This window comes from Pantherophis guttatus, chromosome 3, assembly GCF_059756535.1.
Source record: "Pantherophis guttatus breed Tessera chromosome 3, ASM5975653v1, whole genome shotgun sequence".
In the NCBI taxonomy this organism is placed as follows: Eukaryota; Metazoa; Chordata; class Lepidosauria; order Squamata; family Colubridae; genus Pantherophis; species Pantherophis guttatus.
In genome coordinates this window covers 183,516,966-183,538,571 of record NC_142065.1, presented here as the reverse complement: position 1 = coordinate 183,538,571, position 21,606 = coordinate 183,516,966, and the positions used below count along the sequence as shown (strand labels likewise).

The 21,606-nt window shown below is 37.0% G+C and overlaps 1 protein-coding gene across 3 annotated transcripts; it reads right to left on the bottom strand.

Annotated features, from left to right (window-relative positions):
* Positions 1-1,871: 1,871 nt before the first annotated feature.
* On the bottom strand, positions 1,872-21,596 carry LOC132709117 (fatty acid-binding protein 5-like). Of its 3 annotated transcripts, none has more exons than XM_060681920.2 (4): positions 21,392-21,596; positions 18,680-18,852; positions 11,351-11,455; positions 1,872-2,193 (listed from the first exon to the last, which is right to left on the bottom strand). In XM_060681920.2, the coding sequence occupies exons 1-4, from the start codon at positions 21,468-21,470 to the stop codon at positions 2,170-2,172; spliced, it is 381 nt and encodes a 126-aa protein (XP_060537903.2). In that variant the 5' UTR covers positions 21,471-21,596; the 3' UTR covers positions 1,872-2,169. The 3 variants fall into 3 exon arrangements, with proteins under 3 accessions (XP_060537903.2, XP_087746860.1, XP_060537902.2); XM_087890734.1 differs by lacking the exon at positions 1,872-2,193 and adding an exon at positions 10,959-11,198 and having other exon boundaries at positions 20,717-21,596; XM_060681919.2 differs by lacking the exon at positions 1,872-2,193 and adding an exon at positions 10,959-11,198.
* Positions 21,597-21,606: the final 10 nt, after the last annotated feature.

Here is a 21,606-nt window from a genome sequence, read left to right as displayed (position 1 = left end):
GTATATAGGTAAGCATAAAGAAAGGAGAGAGACATTTGTAACAAAACTAAATGAACATTTCTCTTTGAAATCATTAGGTAAGGTAAATAAGTATCTTGGAGTTCAAATCAGTAAAACAAAAAGGGGATTCAAACTTTCTCAAAGAGATAAGATTATAGAACTTCTAAACAAATGTAATTTAAATAATGCCAAGCCCTGTGACACTCCCATGCAAACTGATTTCTTGAGGAACGCAGATGAGTCATCCCCTGAATTTAAAGATAATACACTTTACAGATCAGTCATCGGTTCCCTTCTATATATTTCCAATTGGACTAGACCTGATATTGCTTTGCCTCTCAACTTGTTGTCTAGACACGTCAGCAAACCATTATTATATCATTGGGAAGCTGTCAAAAGAATATTAAGATATTTAAAGAATAGTTTAGACTTCTGTTTATTATTGGAACCCAATAATGTCAAAGAGCCCATCCTCACATGTTATGCCAATGCGGATTGGGCTGGCGATACCACTTGTAGAAAAAGTACATCTGGCTATATATTTTTCCTTAACGATTGTCCAGTTTACTGGTATACTGGTAAACAAGATTTAGTAGCCACCTCAACTACTGAGGCAGAATATGTTTGTCTGTCTAAAGCCTCAAATAACCTGATATGGTTTAATGACTTATTATCAAACACTTGGAAAAAACCTACATTACCATTTATCATGCATGAAGATAACAAGGCTGCTATTGAAATATCTAGATCTGATGCTATTGGACAAAGGTCCAGACATATAGATATAAAATTCAAACATGTAAGGCAGTTATCTCAGGATGGATTTATTAAAGCAGTTCATTGCGAAACATCAGAGCAAATAGCTGACATATTGACAAAGCCTTTGCCTTCTAAACAGCATAAATACTTGACTTCTAAGTTACAAGTTTTATATTGTTCTGAATCTGAATGTAATTGTTGTAATGTATCGAATCGGCATTTAGAGGGGGATTTGTCACAAGTAAATGCCTTATTCTTTATTATGTAAATAGTACATGACCAGGATATCAGGGGTTAACTTATTCTTCACTACTTAATATATTCATATTTAACCACTCCCATATCCAGCTCCACCCCATGTATATATAAGGAGCTGTATGCAATCTTTCTGTGCTTCTATCTGTGATTATTCAGTGAATATAGAATGCCTTCTGTAAATAAACAGTGCTTTGTTTGAATATCTAATTCTTAATTCATTTATTGAGTCTGATCCTGAAAATATCGTAACAAAGAGTTTCTATACAACAATTCGCATAACTATACCTTTATACTTACTTTTGGCTTTTTTTCTCACCTGCTTCAAGAAGGTTATGCAGGTTATAAAAAGGTGAGTTTGTCTAATGTATTCTGGTGTAGCTTCATGTATAACCAAATCATAAGATTTATAAAATGTATGCAATTCTGTACCATAGAAAAACTTTCATAGTCCAGATTAATAAAACTTTAATAATTTATATTTGTGAATATAAATATAATTTTTATCAAGTGATTAAAAAGGATCAGGATTTTATGGACTACTAACTTACCTGATGATTTGACATAGCAATAGCACTTAGACTTATATACCGCTTCACAGTGCTTTACAGCCCTCTCTAAGCAGTTTACAGAGGCAGTATATTGGCCCCAACAATCTGGGTCCTCATTTTACCCACCTCGGAAGGATAGAAGGCTGCGTCAACCTTGAACCAGTGAGAATCGATCTGCCAAACTGCTGCCAGCCGGTTATCAGCAGAAGTAGCTTGCAGCACTGACTCTAACCAGTGCGCCACAGCAGCTCTTATACCTTATACATCTTATACATACTAACAAAAATGATGTTAATCCAACACCGATGAGGTGCTAAGAGTTTAATTTTTAATCAAAAGTCCAAAAAGCACTTTTTAAAACCAGAATCAGTTTGCCGCCTCTATATATCCATTTTAGATTCTTTCGGTTATTAGGAAAGTCCTTGCCATTTTTCTGAGCGTAGTTTCATGTAGATTTGTATGCATTTATAATATTGATGCAAACTCTTCTATCGTCAGTTTCAAGTAGTCTATGGTGGTGGCTATTCTGCCAGCGCAAATTCTTTCTTTTGACATCTAGAGTTGAATGCATTTAACATCTCTTGAGTTGTTAAATTGGCTCCTTTCATAACCAATCTCTCACCATCAGCTAGAAAAGAAATATAATAATTTAATTATAGGAGGAAAATAAAAAGCAATCAGTGAGTGTTAACAGTTCTATGTTACAAAATCAGATAGATATTTAGGAATGTTATTTTCAGTAAGAATAACAATAATGCTAGGACAATTCCTTTCATTTGAACATTAAATGATAAATTATGCACACAGATATATGAGATTCAATTTGAAATAATCAGCTTTCTAAAGAAGGGGTGGCAATACAAACCTAAAGCTAGGATATGAGATGCCTTTCACTGAAAAAATTCTTCCACAATGTAGCCCAGTATTTCTCAACTCCCAAATTCAGAATTCTTATACTAAGCTGGAGAATGTTGGAAGTTGAAGTCAACACATCTTAAATATGCCAAGATTGAGAAATACAGATGTAGCCAAATACTATAAAAATTAAATGACAGCAGATTCCAGGATTTCAAATAATGAATTTTAATATTAACTGGAAATGTGAAGGACAAAATCTGTAATCTACACACTCGGGGTCACCACTTCTTGCCCACTTCTTCTTGCCCACTTCCATTTCCAAAAACAATTGGCACCAATTGGCTTGATATACAACATTTCGTACTAAGTGTCCAAACCAAGTTCAAACACCTAATGGAAAAAGAATCCTCCAAAAAGTCTTTTAACTCCAGGAGACAAAAACCCTAATCACCATGGTCTCAATCCACATACCGGGCTCCAGGTAATAAACCCTACAGATTTAAAGAGGACTTGAATAAACATGATCAGACATGTTTCAAAGCATGGTTTTCAATTGTACTCGTACTTTCTCATCTGTTTCTGGTAAAATTCTACATTATTTTTTAAATAGTGACATCCTATTGTTTTTGTTAAAATAATTTCATTGGTAATCTACAGTGGCTACTAGAAGTTACAATAAGCCATCTAGTGGTAAAAAAAGACAACCACATGGGAAATAAGTACTACAATTGTAGTACTACCTTAGTTGTATGTGAAATTAGCATGAATTTAACATGTATTAGCATATGTATGTGTATCTATGTAAGAAAAACTGGAAGAGCTTTCAAACTATCTAACAAGCCTTACAAATATGAGGAAGTCACATTAAAGATTCAAAGAGGAATCTTTAATTCTGCTTATATCTGGAAAGCCACTTTGGTCTAGTGGTTATAAGGTACCAGGCTAGAAACCAGGAGGCTGTGAGTTAAAGTCCCACATTAGCCATTAAAGCCAACTGAGTGACCTTGGGCCAGTGACTCTTTCTCAGCCCAACCCACCTTACAGGATTGTTGTTATGGGGAAATTAAGGGGAGGAAAATGTGTTGGATATGTTTACTCGCCACTTTGAGTTATTTGTAAAAAGAATAAAGGTGAGATACACAGAAATAAATAAAAATATATGTTGCAAAGTACCGTAACTCTTTAGAAAACACCACACACATCTATTCTATATGCTTTCATTTCTCTCATATTTCCTATCATGTGGCATGAAAAAGGACATTTCTCTTCACAGACTGTACATTTTATCTTTCCATTCATTTCTTTGAAGTTGGCAAGTAATTGGGCATTTTCACCTGCTGTTACTTAAGGAGTGCAGGAAGTCTTCAACTTATAACAATTCCTTTAGTGACTGTTCGAAATTACAACCGCACTGAAAAAAAGTGATTTATGACCATTTTTCACATTTACAACCGTTGCAGCATCTCGATGGTCATGTGAACAAAATGTGGATGCTTGGCAACTGGTTCATATTTATGACAGTTTCAGTTGTCCTGCAGTCTTGTGAATAGTTTTTGCCACCTTCTGACAAGCAAAGTCAATGGGGAAACCAGATTCAAAACTATGCCACTAACTTAACAACTTCAATGATTCCCTTAACAATTGTCACTAGAGAGGTCGTAAAATGGGGCAAAACTCACTTAAATGTCTCACTTAACAACATAAATTCTGGGCTCAATTGTAGTCGTAAGTCAAGGACCTCCTGTATGCATCTGCTGTTTTCAGGGACCGACTCATAATTCAATAAAGACAAGTATGAAGAAAATAGTATGAAACACACATTATCCTAATGTGGTTTGGTTTTTGCAATAGTGTGGTTTGGTTGGGGTTAGTTCGTTGTATGAACACAAAACATTTGGCACATTTTCAATCATCCAGGTCATGGTTGTCTCAAAGGTGCTTTTTCAAGAGGCATCTGGACTTTCTGGTTTTTCTTTGAAGATGTTTCCTTTCTCATCCAAGAGGCTTCCTCAGCTCACCATTCAGTCAGAGCTGAAGAAGCTTTTTGGATGAGAAGCAAAACGTCTTCAAAGAAAACTCAGAAAGTCCAGTTGCCTCTTGAAATGGGACATTTGCAGAACAAAATAAGCCTAATTTCCTGTAGAAGTTGCAGCAAGATGGCAAAAGTCCTCAGCTTTGCTGCTATTTCTGTAACAGGTGCCCCAACCACAAGTGAAACTTTTCGTTTTGATTGATATGTTTATATTTTTGGTGTGAAAACAGCTAGTAAAGGAATGATAGCATTTCTCTTGTGAGATAAGACTGAATTTTTCTCTTCTGCTTTGTTGTTCCTATCTCACATGCACATACCTCAATGCCTATGGTAGGATAAAGGAAAAAGAAAAGGGAGCACCAGAGGGACACTTGGCAGCTATTTCTGCCTTTCCCTCTTAAGAATGCCACATAGGGAGTTGTGTGAACCAGTCCATTCTAGTTTGAAAATGGTAAATGGATCAATGCAATGTGTAAATCAAGCCAACTGTGACTAATTTAATAAACCATGGTTGGTTTAATAAGATAAAACAAAGAATTACTTAGCACTTTTAACGCAATTATCTTTGTTTACAAGGTGAAATAGGATTTAAATTTGCTGCAGAATTTGTATTATTGCATATAATCACGTATTGTAATACATCTAAAGAAGTGTTGCAATTTACTTAATATATTATTTTAAAGACAACAATATTGATGGAAGTTTTGAATTCAGATTGGAGCTGTGGGATGAGACTTTCATGGGATGTGTAAGCTAAAATATTTGTCCTTTCTGAAGATCCTAGAAAAAACCACCAGCTTTCTCTAATTCACAATTTTTAAAAGGATAGGGAGACCTTTTTTATCTTTCTCCAGAAGTGAAGATGCTTCTTGAATGAGAAGTGCAACTTTTTCAAAGGAAAAAATCAAGAAAATCCAGTTGCCTTTTGGAAAAGGCATCTTTGGGATAATCACGCTGTGGATGATTGAGAATCTTCATTGAAATCTGTCTCCAGAATTTAGTTAACAATTTGAAAAAGACATTACTGTTAATGATAATAATGAAAAAAAGGTTGCTTATTTTTAACTATTTTGATACCTATAGAACAGAATATTTATATTTTAGGATTGAACTGTGGGGTCTTTGGTGCTCTCTGAACTTGGTTGTTTTCTTGCAGACATATCATTACAAATTAGGTAACGTCTTCAGTTCTAGTAGGGAGTGGGGTTTGCTCTTGTTTTATATACTAGTGGCTTGGTCAGTCAGAGTTGGTGGGAATGGTTTTGGTAGCTGAGACCAAATCCGTTGTTTATTAGCACTGATGATGTTAACTAGTTTGGTAATGAAACTTTTGCAAGAATATAACTATTCTGAACTCATGACAAGCTAAGAAGCAAAGGCAGCAGAACATTAAATCACCAGGACATGTACATTTTAAGTCTGCTTTGTTGATCTTACGTTTCACAAAATCTCAATTTTTTTCTTCCTCCAATTGAGACTTCAGTTTCATTGTTATGCCATTATTTATTATTTTGTCTGTTGATTACAAAGCTATTTCCCCTCATCCTCTCTGTCAGTCTCTATTCTTCAAAAGATCTCCTACAGTGAAGCAGAAGGAACAGACTATAATTGTCTATAGGCTACAGAACTGCTTGGAATAAAGATATTTGAGGTTTTTTAAAAAAGTACCATGGTGGGTATTGATAGGCATTGTAGTCCAATCTACCTAGAATGTGATAGGGAGAGGGCTACCCTAAAGTAACTTTAAGAAGTGCAAGAGTTGCAATTTTTGTCAGTATAAATAAATCTTACAGGAAGTACTGTGGTTAACTACATTTTAAGTTTTTGGCACTTTAACTACATTATATTCTAACATAAGTCCTGTGTGTAAAATTAGCAGATCAATCCATTAGCTGAGAATAAACATTTGCTCTGCCGCATTAGTCTACTATCATACCAGAAAGTTTAGCTTTTATATGAGGAATCTGCTAGAAATATTGAGTCTCTGTGTAAATATGAACTGCTACAATCTGGAAGAGAGAAAATCTTCCCATTCCTTCTTTCTATGCATCTGAATATATTGTTTAAGAGGATTTAACAATGTATAAAGATTGTTTAGACTCTGGCACCATATTTTTCTTAAAAAAACCATCCTAGGCTCTTTTTTCAGGTTTTCTAGCCATGAAAGATTATTCTCACAATTTTCACAAAATGAAGTTCTGGAAGAAATAGTATTTCATTTATAGAAGCAGGTGATAGACAGACAGATATTGATCAATGTGCTGAAACAAGATTGAGGGTTCAGATAAATAGCTATCAGTTAAAATACTCTATGTGCCAAGAAAAAAATTAAACAGATACGAATTTATTCTAATTCTGTTGCTTTTCCGATTCTCATCTTTTAGCTACAGAAAGTGTCAAGTTCTGTGACCATGATACTTGGAATACCGCATCCATTTCTGGTCCCCACAATAAAAAAGAAAATACTAAGATTCTAGAAAGAATACAGAGAAGAGCAACGATAAGGGATCTGGAGGCTAAATCATATGATGAATGATTAAGAAAACTGGATATGTCTAGTCTACTGAAGAGAAGGACTATGTCAGAAGCAATTAGCCCCGTTACCTTCCTGGGGTAATTGCCTGGATCGTGGCATTTCCTTGTGTATACTTTTGATAAAATAAAACCGGAATACATTTTCTAATAAACTCATATTTATTGTAAAGAAAATAAAACATCTAACTATCTAAATATTTAATTGTTACATTTTTGCAAAGTTCCTATCGGCTACTTCTCAGTAGCCGGACTTCTCTTGGCAAGAGAACAAAGAAAAAAAAAAGTGAAGTGGAAAGAAAGGAATGCGAATACACGTAGTATCAGTCACTGATAAGAAATTTTGGCAAGCTACGGAAAGTCTGACAGTCCAGAAATAATGAGCTCAGCTGGTAAATACAAAAACGCAGTGACAGACTAGGGGTCATATGATAGCAGTTTTCCAGTATTTGAGAGGCTGTCACAGCAAAGAAGAAATTGTCTTATTCTCCAAAGTACCTGTGGGCAGGACTAGAAGTAATACAAGGAAGATCATTAAAGAGAGATCCAACCTAAAACTAAGGGGAAATGTCCTGACAGTGAGCACAATTAATCAGTGGAATCTCTTCCCTCCAGAAGTTGTAACTGCTCCATCACTAGAGGTTTTCAAGAAGAAACTGGACAGCCATTTGTCCAGAATGTTATACTGCCTTCTGCTTGAGCAGGGGGTTGGACTAGAAGACCACCAAGGTCCCTTCCATCTCTATTATTCTATGTTGTCATGTCCAGATTGCCCCTTCCCTTTTATAAATGTCTCCAGTAACGTCTCTACTGTGTTTTGTGATGGTTTGAAAGACGGCTAGACATCAATCAGGATTCCCCTACCCCATCTGCTACCTGTCCAGCCTGGGTCTCAACAGGGGCAGAGAAGCCTATCAGATACCTGGGTCACCTTGAATAGCTGGTAGCAAAACAACATCTCAAAAGTTCATGGTATGGAACTGCACCACTTGTCAGTCCTTCTTTGAGTTACTTTTGAAAAATGGTTTACTGCTCTTGCAAGAGAGTTGTGGTCTTTTTGTTGTCTTCTAAAAGAGAAGCAAAGCCATCTTCAAAAGCAGCCCAGACAACAGCTGGCATGTGCAGTAATGGGCAGATACTTGCACTATGAATCATTCAAGAGGGAGGGAGGGAGGGAAATAGGGGGTGGGTGGGAAGAGTTTCATGTTTCCCCACGAAGCTCTTTGTCAAATACTTCTGATCATCTGCTATTCTAATTGATCCAGATCTCAAGATGAGATTTGTTTGAAGAACTGGACTCTCACACTCACCAAAGCAGGATGTGTGCAATGTATGTAATGTGATGTAAGAGACAACACATTAATTGGTAATTGTTAATTCTTCTAAAGAGGAATAAAAAATACTTCATGGATTACTTCAAGGATTACTTAAGAAGAAGGGGACTGGTGCCAAATAGCCAATATCTTCAATTCAAAGTCATTGCTTGGTGAAAAATAATGCCAACCTTCTACCTGTAATGAACACAGCTTGCTTTGACCTATTTTAACTATAGTTGCTTAAATTACTATTTATGTTGATTCAATATGCAATACTCAGAACTGTCTAAAATGAAAATTAATCTGTTTCTTTGTCAAATGAAAAATAGAACTGACATTTCGGGGGTGGGGGTGGGGAGCGTAATTCTGATTTCTGAGTATCACAGAAAATATTAATCCCAGTTCACTTTAAATTGAAATAAAGAATTTTAAGAAATAAAAGAGAATTTCTTCTATACGCTAATTGCCACCTAAAACAGTTCTTAATAGTTTTTACATTAGCTAAGAGATGGCAATTCAATCTGAATGATATAATGGCCTTTTGTTCGAAATGAATAATATGCAATACTTTGGATTCACTTCCCAAAAGATTGTTTGCCATATGCATAAACATCTATGTGATTTTGGGAAAAGATGCAGCTATTTTAAAGAGTTGCAGATAAATGCTATGTTCAGAATTACATGTTCCTAAGCATCACTTGGGAGTCAAATCTGAAGATCTGGATATCTTTACTAAATATGATCTAGCAAATGTTGTGTGCTGCATGAACTTTGGATTGGATGGAGGTATAATTATTTACAAGTAAGCCCTGTTGAGTTCAAGTGACTTTACTTTACTGAAGATGGATAGAATAAGATTCAGGTTAATCCTTTCTCATCTAAAGCCATTATAAACCATATCAGCAAATCAAGTGCTGTAAATTGCTCTGAGTAAAGAAAATGTGGCATTGAAATGTACAAATGATCCACTAGAAAACAGGGGAAGATAACATGATCACTGGTTCTTAGTTCTAAAACAATGGTTAAAAATGTTTATTGCACTGAAAAAATTTAAATAAACACAAAGAAAACATCTGGGGAGAGTACTTAAATCCCTCCAGGTTTCAAGAATAATTTTTTTTATTCCAAAGATAGGACTTTAATAAATAAATCAAAACAGTTGGAATCCACTGGTGTATGTTTAACCTAAGCAATCTGCTTCAGCCATCTGTTCTGAGCAGCTTTAGAAATGATAAGATTCCAGGAGCATGGTTAAACTATCAAAGAAAGATTTGTGGCTTTCTTGGAGTCACTTCTTCATGGCAACTGCCTGAGGTTCTAGCACTTAAAGCTGTAGCACGTTTGAAAACAAGAAAACATCCTACAAGTTTTTGCATCAGAATCAAGAACAAAGCTGGATAACAAAAAAAATGCTTTCTTCCCACAGCTTCTTGGAACAGTTCAGTGGTGGGATTCAGCCGGTTCTATCCAGTTCAGGCAAATCAGTAATGGCTGCTGCGGGAGGCTCCGCCCACCCACCCAGACATTATCAAGTCCTGTTTTTGACGCTCTGCGCATGCATGGAAGACTTTGCGCATGCGCAGAGGTGGCGCGCGCACTCACATTTGCAAACCAGTAGCGAAAGTAAGTGAATATCACCCCAGAACAGTTGTGTGAAAAAGAACTGAATGAAAGCCTAAAATTACTGACTTTCACTCAGCAGACTTTCAGCTATTTGATCCAGAGATATCAGTGGCCTTGTGTAGTTGTGTAAGGCAAGAATTGCCCTCATTGGAAATTGATTACCTTCCCCAAGCTCTGCAAACCTTGGTGTGTTTCCCCTTGAAATGCAGCATTATTTATAAATAAATTGTCTCTGTGTTCAAAGAAAGACAGCACTGAGCATCACACAAGTGTTTAGTAAAGCTGGCAGCAAGGCAAATGTTGGAGGCACAGTGTTTGCTGTGTTGGAGTGGTCCTCTGATCTGGTGCAATTCCAATATGGTAGATCTGCAACTCTGCAACTGGTTCTAGGTTGGAGAAAAACTACCCTACACTATGCCAATCATAACTACTTGTCCATTTTTTCTGACTTCTTATGTGTGTTTAATTGCTGTTCCAGTGATGGCTGATTGTATTTCCAGAGTCCAGCACTTCAAACTGTTTTTCAGCTCAATTGCATACAGGGAAGGGATTTTGGTGTTGTATTTTTAAACAGAATAAGTAGATGCACACATTATTCTAAATTAGGGGTGTCAAACTGGCGGCATCACATCATCACATGACGTATCATGGCTTTTATCCCCTTCTATAAACTGGGAGTGGGCATGGCCAGCACATGTTGCAGATGGCCTGTGGACCTTGCGTTTGACACCCCTGTTCTAAATCATAGCCTCATTTAATCATGATTTATTGAATAACTCACAATGGCAAGTTTCAGCATCATATTACAAATAGAAACAAGCTATGTAATTACTTAGTGCAGTGTATTAATATTACTAATGAGTCTGCTTTCAGGGAATAATGCATAAATTCACATTATATCTGTGCCCAGCATTCATTTTTGAATATATTTTAACACTTTTCCTACTATTTTATTTATCTAATTTCAATTTCCTAAACTTTCTTAAAAGGGCGAGGGGAATATTTCACAAATAATAACACAGTTAAAATCTCTTAGAATTTTTAAAATTTAATCATTGTCATTAAGGACTTTAAATTGCATACAACACTGTTTCTTGCACATGATAGTGTTTTTTTTAAAAAAAAGAATCTAGTTTAGAAAGAAGAAGAAAAAAGAAAAAAATATGGACTAGTCCTCTTTCGAGAATGATCTGTCACTCTCTATCATAGACATCAAGCTTTTCATTCTTTTTTATAAACACGAGTACATTTGACACCATTGAAGGCACATTCCTGGAAAATAAAAAAATATATTCATTCTCTTTTTACAAACAGATTGTTGGGAAGCAGGATAAGGTAGGTGGATATTTATGGTATTTGAAGTAAGTTACATTTCATTTATAGTGTACAAATTTAGCATAAGAGACAGAAAAAATTCTACTTACAACTATCAGTTTCCCATCGTCCACCTTCCTTGTTATTGTGCATTCTTTGCCATCCCACTGCTGGACCTGGGTCAATACATTGTTGTCATCTAAAGTGATGAGGGTCTGTAAAGGAAGACAGAATTTTAGTAGTGTGCTCCTTCCTTCATGTGTTGATTTTCAATTTGTCTTGAGTGTGGTACACAATCAAAACCAGAAGCAAACTTCCGGTTGGCAATTCGCAGCGTGGCGGAGGAAGGAGAACCGTCTCTATTCTTCAACCCTGGATTTTTTGTGTTTTGGGGACACTTTGGGGTGCAAAAAGCCTGGAGGGCATTGCGGACTAGAGGGGGAGTCCAGAGTGCGGTGAAGTGAAGGGCGATCACTCGCTGCATGAATGGACACCCTTGTCGATACAACGCGAATGTGTCTGACAGCTGAGGCTGCGATGAGCCAGTGAGTACAGGGAAGAGAATATTTTCGAAGCAGATGGTGTCATTTTAAGTGATTATTTGGAACATCGCAAGATTAAAGATTGTTTTGAAAAACTGGGTCCGGTCTTTTCTGGTTAGAAGATTTCCAGCGAGAGAGTGAGCGGCGACTTGGCGGATGGAGAATGACTCAGCATAATATACTCAACTGTTAAGACGGCAACGAGGAGAAAGAGTGGAATTCGTGAAGTGGAGGCACGATTATTAAAAGTTGGTGAGAACTGAGAATTAAAAGAAAATTGAAGGCGAAGAAGATGAGAGAGCCGATAGCGTAAAGTGACAGAAGGTGATAGGAACAGGACTGAAAGGGGGACAAGAAGTGAGGACTGACATTGCCGTGACTCAACAGCGAGAGAAGTGGATCGGAAGACTGTTTAAATTGTAGAGGAAAGGCTGGCTGAAAGTGTTTAGTTTGGCAACCTTAAATTGCAGAGGAAAGGAAAAGACTTCTTCTTTGATTTAACTGAATTGACTTTGGAACAGAAGATTTAAAGAATATTGAGGCCAAATTAAAGTGTACAGAAGGAGAGTACCGAACTAAGGAACTATATATTCTTACCACCGCTAAACACTATCCATATTGATAGGACATAAGAGACTTGGGAGGAGCTAAGAGCTGTACTTGAAAGAAGACACTGGAAAAGATATAAGATTTATACCTCTAAGAAACGGGATATTTGAATTTGATATATTGATATTTGATATTTGAAGTAAGATATTTGATATTTGAATCTTAATCTTAATGTATAGTTAATGTATATTTATCATATTTTATAATGTCTGAGTGGTTAAGTAATTAACTGTGAAGTAATTAATAAGTAAATTAAAAGGATTTAATTAAACATTTTTATATTAGGTAGTAACAACCAGGTATAAAAATTTAGACAATAGAGATTGTTCATTATTAATTGTTAATTATTTGGTTTATTATAGTATTAATTGAGATTTATACTATTTATACTATTGATTTAATTTGAAGGACAGATTTACATGATTCATAGGTATTTCAATCTTAATTGTCAGTTTTGATTTTGATACACATACAGAGCTGCTTAACAATTTAAGATATTTTGATTAATTTGATTAATTAGTATAGAATATATTAATATAGACTATGTAGTCGATTGATATTTGCTATTTGCTATTTACTATATTTGCACTTCCTCATAGTGATACTAAAAACAACTGCGGGAAATAAGAAGAAGAAGAAAAAAGGCAAGTTAATTTAATTTAATTTAATTAATTCAATTTTTATGCCGTCCCTCTCCGAAGACTCAGGGCGGCTCACAATACATTTTAAAAAATCATTATAAAAAAAATTTAAAAAAGCCAGGTCTTCACCGCTTTTCGGAAGGCCAATAGGGTGGGGATGGTCCGGACCTCAGGAGGTAACTGGTTCCAGACAGCTGGGGCAGCCACAGAGAAGCCCTCCCCTGCAGGCCCGCCAGCCGGCATTGTTTAGCTGACGGGACCCAGAGGAGACGAACTCTGTGGGATCTTACCAGTCACTGGGAGCTATGCGGCAGAAGGCGGTCTCGAAGATGGTTGATGATAGTGTGGAAAAATATTTTTTCCATATTATAGTGTGAAAAAATATTTATAAGATTTTGGGAGCGCAAAGTAGAATATTGAAAGAAATGACTAGTGTCACTACTACAACCTTAAAGGCAGGGAAGAAAACAGCATTGAATCCAATGACAACAATGGTGTCTCCTTCAAATCAACGATCGACTGAGGGGCCTTCAAAAATGGAAAAGTCTACTACAGCTCCAACCATGCAAACAATGCAAGCTGCCTTAATGCTAATACAAGAGACAATGGTTAAAATGCAGGAAACGATGTTTAGTAATCACAGTGAAATGAAAGTTGATATCCAGAATTTAGACAGTAAAATGAATGCAATCCAAGAAGCAATCCAGCAGAATGAACAAAAAATAAAAATTGTAGAGGCCAAGGCGGAGCAAACTGAAAGAAAATTAGATCAGGTAGATCAAAAGATGATGGCCCTAAACAAAGACCTTGAAGATTCAATGATCCAGCTGGAAATGGACAGGGAATCGTTTTACCTGAGATTCCAAAACGTGATTGAGGCAAAAAATCTTGAACAAATAATGGCGGAGATTATTGCAGAATCCTTACAGAGAGATAAACAAAAATTGTTACAGAAATAGATGAGGTATACCAAATTCAGACAAACTATGCCAGACGCCATAAATTGCCCAGAGAGGTCCATATCAGATTTGTTAGAAAAAGGATCTATGATATAGTATACAATATAACCAGAGAAGAATCTATGATATATAAGGGTAAAGAAATCATCACTTTGAAGCAAGTTCCCAGTAGAGTAAGAGAGCAGCGTAAAGATTATCATTTTCTGGCAATACAACTGAACAAACGAAATATCATGTTTAGATGGATACTTCCAGAAGGGATACCTGTCACATGGCAAGGCAAGAAATTGAAAATAGATAGTTTAGTGATGGCACAAAATTTTTTGGATCAACTGACAGGAAACAAAGAGGAGCAGCGCAGCAAGGAGGAAGTGGAGACCATAAGCCAGGAAGAAGAATTGCCACACCAACGAGATGCCAAAGAGGGAGCCCTAGAAAAGAAGAACAAGGAAGAAAAAGAGAATTAAGATATAAAAGGTAGTAAAACAAGAACCCAAAGGATTACAAGGGCAAACAGATATTACTACCAGACAGAAAGACTAAAGAATGGAAGATTGGAAGCTTATATCGATAAACATAAATGGATTAAATGCAACAACAAAAAGAAGACAGATATTTACAAAGTTAGCTAAGCAAAAAGTAGATATAATATGCCTCCAAGAGGCATATTCGGAAACAAGATGAAAGGTATTTGGAATATAGCAAGTTGGGGAAGCTATATACAGCTTTATCTGAAAAGAAAAAGAAAGGGGTGGCGATATATGTTAAGGGACGGATAATAACTAAACAAATCTATGTGGATTCTAAAGGAAGAACGTTAATGTTGGAAATAATGAGAGAATTTTTATCATTTTTGTTAGTAGTTATTATGCGCCTAATAAAAACCAGGGGGATTATTATAAAAAAATACAAGAAAAAATAATTATGATAGGCCACAGAAATATTTGTATCGTGGGAGATTATAATGGGATAATAGATACTAAAAAAGATTACGCCAGCCGTAAAGATAATAAGAAGAAAAGGAATATATTACCCAAAACGTTTTTTAATATGGCAGAGGAACTAAATTTAATAGATATATGGAGAGCCTTTCATCCTAAAGAAAATGTCTCAGTTCATTGCCCCATGATGGACCTGACTATGTTGTCCCCATTCCTAATCTTAACAGCACCCCAAAATGTGTTCCTTTGACTCATAGTATAGTTATCTTTCATCATTATCATATATCTACTCTCAGTTTTCTACAGTTCCCACTGCTGAACTTTTATTTCCATTTTTTCAACAGAAAAACATTTGGCTTTTTGTTGTTGTGTTGTTGTTTAAAACAATGAGTAAATCTGTGCTTTTTGTGGCTAATCTGAAACTCTCACATAATACTCCATTTTATCCTGCTGGGATTGCTGCTTCTGAAGTTCCATGATGGTTGGCAGGCTCTAGTGATACTGTGGTTCCTACTCCAATAATTATTTTTTTAAAAAATAGTAATTATAAACCAATGGAAAATTGCTTTAAATTATGTGAAATTGTTTCCTCTGATCTTAATATAAGGTATTGCTTATTTAATATATAATAGAGCTGCAAATCTGTAGATGAGATATTTTGCTCGTATGTTTTCAACTTGTCCTATATGACCTGCTCATATTAGATTAGATGATTGATTTCACTCTGAATTAAAAATTCTTATATTATTCTTGATTATACAGGTAGTCTTTGGTTAACAATAGCAACTGAAATACAAAACTGTGTCACTAAGCAATGTAGCTGTAAAGCACGATATCACATGTGTGTGGCAGTTCTGGCACTTTCAGTTGCTGTTGTTAAGCAACCAATGCTTAACGTGGATATTAAGTATGAAGTTATCATGGTGCTGAATAAGGAAACTTATGATAGATCCTTGTGACTGCAGCCATCACAGAGTCCCTGCAGTCATATGATTGTGGTTTGGGCACTTGGCAACCAGCTTCCAATTATGACAATTGCAGCACCCCATTAGCCCATGATAATCATTTGGACCTCCTGCTAGCTTCCCCATTGACTTTGCTTGTTGGGGGCTTCTGGTGACGTACACAGCATGCAGCTAGGGTTTCTCTGTGTGGGGGGGTTTAGTGGACATATGATATTTTGCCTTGCTGTGTCTTTTTTCTATTCTTCATTTGGTGTTTTTTGTAGGCTGCTTTGCTATCTGAGGTATTCAGTAAGCCTTCATGATACACAAGTTTCAGTGCATCTTCTTTACCATCCTTCAAATATTCTTTCAATGCCCTTTTCTCTTCTTCTTCAGCTGTCTGAAGTACTTGCAACATTCCATGCCCAGCATGTTCACTGTGTGGGTGATGAGCATGATTCATTGTCATGATTTTTCTGGTCTTCCTATCTAGGGCTTTCAGTTCTGCTTGAGTCCAGTCTACTATTCCAGCTGTGTTCATTTCCTTGATGGCATTTCCTCCACTAAGCTTGGATTTTAAGACCTTCTTATTCCCTTCTAACCTCTGTTTTTACTTTAGTGTGCTTAATGTTGTCAACTGTTATTATTATAGTTGATGTTACACTGGATTTGACACTATCAAGTCCTTCCCAAGAACCTGGGATAAATTGTGGTGATGGTTTCCTGCTCATTCATGATTTTTCCTCTGTGTGTATAAAAAAATGACAGAAAAATATATATTAGAACAGACATCCCCAACTTTGTGGTTATCTACATGCCTGACACTGTAATAAAAGTACCACTTGGTAAGGCTTACTTAGAGACAATTACCCAGAAACATAAACACCACATACAAATTACCCTCAAGCTGATCAGCTCTCCTGGTTTATACAGTGGATCCAGGTAAAGATAATATTTGTAAAGTTCAGTCTACAAAACTGTTCTCTATTACACATTCTTGAGTTTGAGCTTTATTTCTAAGATTTTTGTTTATTTATTTGTGGTAATTGCCTTTGCAGACATATGTAAATTGAGGATAATGTTATGAGTTTTATCCCCTATTTTGCAAATGCACCAGCTCTTGCATCCGGCTTAGATTCAGCTCAAAGAGTTAGTTCAGCACAGCCACCAGAAGTTGGCTGTAACAATTAAAATGAGCACAAAATGACAGGGAAGGGATACACATATCTGTGTGGTTGTATACACAAGAACAGTGGCAAAACTCCTCTAGGTGTGATCACTGATGAATAGAAAAATGCATTTTACAATGTGGGGGTGCCTGACAACTGAATACACTGTCCAGAGAAGCTCTTTATTCCAGTGTTTTCCCATATAGCAGTGACGGCTAACCTTTTTGCAGTCGCATGCCAAAAGCGAGGGAAGCGTGGGAGGTCGCATGCACGTGCCCACACCCATAATTCAATGTGCCCCGTCCCCTGCACATGCATGCATGACCACCCTGCACTTCCTCCACTTTTGGTACATGATGGCACAGTGAGCCCTGTAGGCCCATTTTTCACCCTCCCCAGGCTCCAGAGGCTTTCTTGAAGCTTGGGGAGGGCAAAAACATTCTTCGCATTATTTTTGCTGTAAGCCGCCCAGAGTCCCTTGGGAGATGGGCGGCATAGAAATGCGATAAATTAAATTAAATTAAACAGCCTCCCCCCCCTCCCCGGAGGCGCTCCGGAGGCCGGAAACAGCCCTTTTTCCGACTTATGGGCCCGGAAGGCCCAGAAATCAGCTGGCCGGCACACACATACGCACAGAAGCTGAGCTTGGGCAACGCTTGCGTGCCCACACATATGGCTCTGCGTGCCACAGGTGGCAGGTGTGCCATAGGTTTGCCATCACAGCCATATAGATTTAACTGTTCATGGCAATTGTGGCATTGTTTTATAGGCCAGAGCCACATTTACCATTTTTCAGGAGCAAAAGACTAAAAAACTGGATTTTGGAAGAAGGTAGATTTGTTAAAACAACTGGGACAAATGAGTTTTAATCTAAGAACTGAAACTAAACAACATCATACTGATCCATAAAAAATTATACTTGAGCATAAATGCACTTTTCTGGCACCTGGAGAACTGGTAATCAATGCTGTTTGCAGTGCAAATGATTCTGCTGGTATTCAGTGGGCATTCTTAAGCATGTGGACCAGAGGTGGTATTCAGCAGGTTCTGATCAGTTCTGGAGAACCAGTAACGGAAGTTTTGAGTAGTTCGGAGAACCGGTAAATACCACCTCTGACTGGCCCTGCCCCCATCTATTCTCTGCCTCCTGAGTCCCAGCTGATCAGGAAGAAATGGGGATTTTGCAGTAACCTTCCCCTGGAGTGGGGTGGGAATGGAGATTTTACAGTATCCTTCCCCTGCCACACCCACCAAGCCACGTCCACCAAGCCACGCCCACAGAACCGGTAGTAAAAAAATTTGAATCCCACTACTGATGCGGACTGAGCTTAAGTTCTTAAATTAGTTTCTTCATATTACAAAACTCACCAGCACTATCAGATCAAAACAGCATAGCACAGAGTTCTTAAATTAGGAGTAGTTTGGGCATATTCTGGGAATAATGGACTAGTTTGTAAGTCAAGAATCTAGTTTGGGACTGCTACTGCTGAGATATTTGAGTTAAAACAGCAGAATCTGTATTTTTGTGGAGGTAATGACATTATTCGACTTCAGGAGTCATTGAACGCAATAGTTAAAAATCAGTTTAACATGTCATATACTTGGTGTGTTCCCTGGGTTACAGTCTCATTTACCTGAGTTTTTCGACCATCTATCGTGTTTTCATCAAACTTTTCACCTAACTTGAAGCTGAATTCTGAGTTCTTGAAAGTGCTTTTAGTTTTGATTGTGAAAGTATTGTCATTCCTGCTGATGATAGTATCTTCCCTGGCCATATTTCTCAACCCTCTAACTATTGCATTTACCCCTGCCAAAAGAAGAGAGAATTTACTTTTAAATAGGTTCAGCAAAGCACAGTCATTATATAGACACTTTCACACAAGATTAATGATCTTTTTAAATTATCTAGCATGAGAGGGAGTTTCCCAGTCAATGATCTTACCGGCCCTTCTCATTAAATTTTAATTACACATCACTCTTGCAAAACTTTGTAAAACTCAACCTAACCTAAAATGAGTTCTATTCAGAATTCAAATCCTTGTAGGAGACAAGCATATTCACAAGTCTTCAGTAGGATTGGAACAAAATCATTCTACAGTGTGTCAGTATATTTCTTCTCACTGTTCCTCTCACTATTACAGCAACTTCTGGTAAGGCATAGAAAAAATCAATACAGAGTAATTACTTTGAATTGACTCCCATAAACATGAAGTTTGTGTCATTCCAGGAGTTTGGGTTCAACAGATTTGGAGACCACAAAATTGCCACCTTTCAGATTGGCTTATATTTCCTGAGTGAGTTCTGGATTTTCCTATGTCTAGTCTTAAGGCAGGAATATTGATTAGGAACAGACTTTTTGTATTGCATATAGTGTGGTGTTCCTAGTTAAGGAACTACATTTATATATGGTGTACAGACCAATGAAAATGTAGTATATTTTAATTTAAATGGGCCCCAGAACTCAGCTCGCTGTGCAATATTTTGGCTACAGGAACCAAATGTATTAAATAATCATCACTGAACTCTATATTTCAGTGGAATTGATCCAGAAGGACGGGAGAGGGAGGGAAGAAAAATTCAAATAAAATAGTTCATTCATAGGATGTTCATTCGGTACTTTTCTAGCTTCTATTTCAGCAGGAGTCACTGAAAATGATGACTAAACTCTGTCATTGCTAGATTCGGTTTTGTGTTCCTTGGCATGAAGGTACAGGAAATTTGCTCACCTTGCAACATTTCTAATGCTGTATCAAACTATTTGAAACTCCTAAATATTAGAACCATACATTCTGTTAATATAGACCTGAACAAAGTCAGGTAAAATACAAGAAACATAGCGAAGCATATATCACAGAAATCCATTTCTTTAAAAAAAGAAGTACTCTTCTTCCCTGGGGGAAGTTCAAGAAAAGAGCAACTGTATTCATTTAAACCTATCATCCCCACATGCACAACTCATTCAGTCCTGTTTTCCTTCTCTCTCTCTTACACACTTTTCATATGCAGCCCAGCTGCAATCTTAGTTTGCTCATCGGCTCCATTGAAACAATGTCTGTTTATATGCTTGTTATAAAAGCTATTTGAGAATGCCTTTGCAGAGCTTGGAGAGAGCATTTTTAAGAGCTGAAAAAAGAGACACAAAGCTCATAATTCCATATTTCCAAATCTTTATAGACTACCAAAAGGGAAAAAAAATAAAGCTTTTTCATCATCATCATCATCCATCACTGCAACCTAGATGACAAAGCCATATGCACGTTTTGGTGAAATAGGGCTGCATGCTGAAAAGCACATTTTGCATAGCAACTGAACAGAATGCAAGTATTGCATGCATACAAAACAGACTACACATAGACACACACAGAGACACAGAGAAAGAGATACAAGCATACTACACATACACCAGACACTTTGAGCTACAATCAATATTTCATTTTAATACAAAGCAGCCATTTTAAACAGACAAAGCCACCCTTCTCCTAAAAAAGGGGGGGGATGGGCACAGGGTAGGATGAATTACATAGTTTTTAACAGCAATCCTACATTTTTCGGTCAATTGAACTTAGGAGATCCACATTCACTGGGAATTGCCATCTGCATCTTTGAATTTACACACAGACACACACACACACACACACACACACGAGTACAAGAATGGAACATATACATACGAAAATGTGATGATGATGATGATTAGTTAATCTTTAGTGAGATTCACAGCCTTTGAGGGTGGTTAATAGCTCAGCAGCTCGAGTCCTAACCAAGGACCTAGGAACTGTTAAGGTATCGTCGGAGGATGTAAGCTGTTCCGAGTAAAGTGGTTTTTTGTAGAGTCAAAATGTTCAAGTGCGGTAAATTTAGAATTTCTAAATAGTGGGGTAGCCCTTTGGGTATTGCTCCAAGGGCTCCAATTACAATCGGGACAACACACGATTTCTTTTTCCACAGTCGCTCAACTTCAATTTGCAAGTCCTGGTACTTTGTGATTTTTTTCTTGCTGCTTATTTTCAATCCATGCATCACCAGGTATTGCAATGTCAATGAACCATACTTTTTTCTTTTTAACTATTGTTATGTCAGGCGTGCTGTGGACCAAGCGCCTGTCAGTCTGAATCCTGAAGTTGTTGTTGTTGTTATTATTATTATTCTTATTATTATTATTATTATTGATTGCCCTATTTTTCAGCCATACTATCCACATCCTTCTTTTAGTGTTTTGCCCAAGAGGAATCCGAGGTCTGTAATTCCCCTTTGCGAGAAGAAGGCTTAATTTTTCTGTTTTTATCATAATTCCCTTACATTCTTTTTTTTTTTTGACAGCACTCCCAATTCCCTTCCTTTCTTACCTAATTCCGCCAAAAAAATGAGAAAATTTTGATTGAAGTCCAGCCTCCATGTGCCTATGAAAATGTTCATGTTAGCCATTGGGCCGAGCCGGAGATGCTAAGAGTCGAGCCGCCGGGGAAGAGAAGAGCCGAGCTAAGGAGGCTGACAGAAAAAAGCTCCAAAGCAGAGACGGAGAAGCGAGGTGTGGGCCGGGTGCCTTTATCTTAGCTGTCTT

Coding starts and splice junctions, on each gene's coding strand:
- LOC132709117 (XM_060681919.2), bottom strand. CDS start 21,470: ATGGCTAACATGAACATTTTCATAGGCACATGGAGGCTGGACTTCAAT. Junction 18,853..21,391: donor CATTTTTTTGGCGGAATTAG/GTAAGAAAGGAA, acceptor TTCTTTTGGCAG/GGGTAAATGCAATAGTTAGA. Junction 11,456..18,679: donor TAGATGGTCGAAAAACTCAG/GTAAATGAGACT, acceptor CTTCCTTTACAG/ACCCTCATCACTTTAGATGA.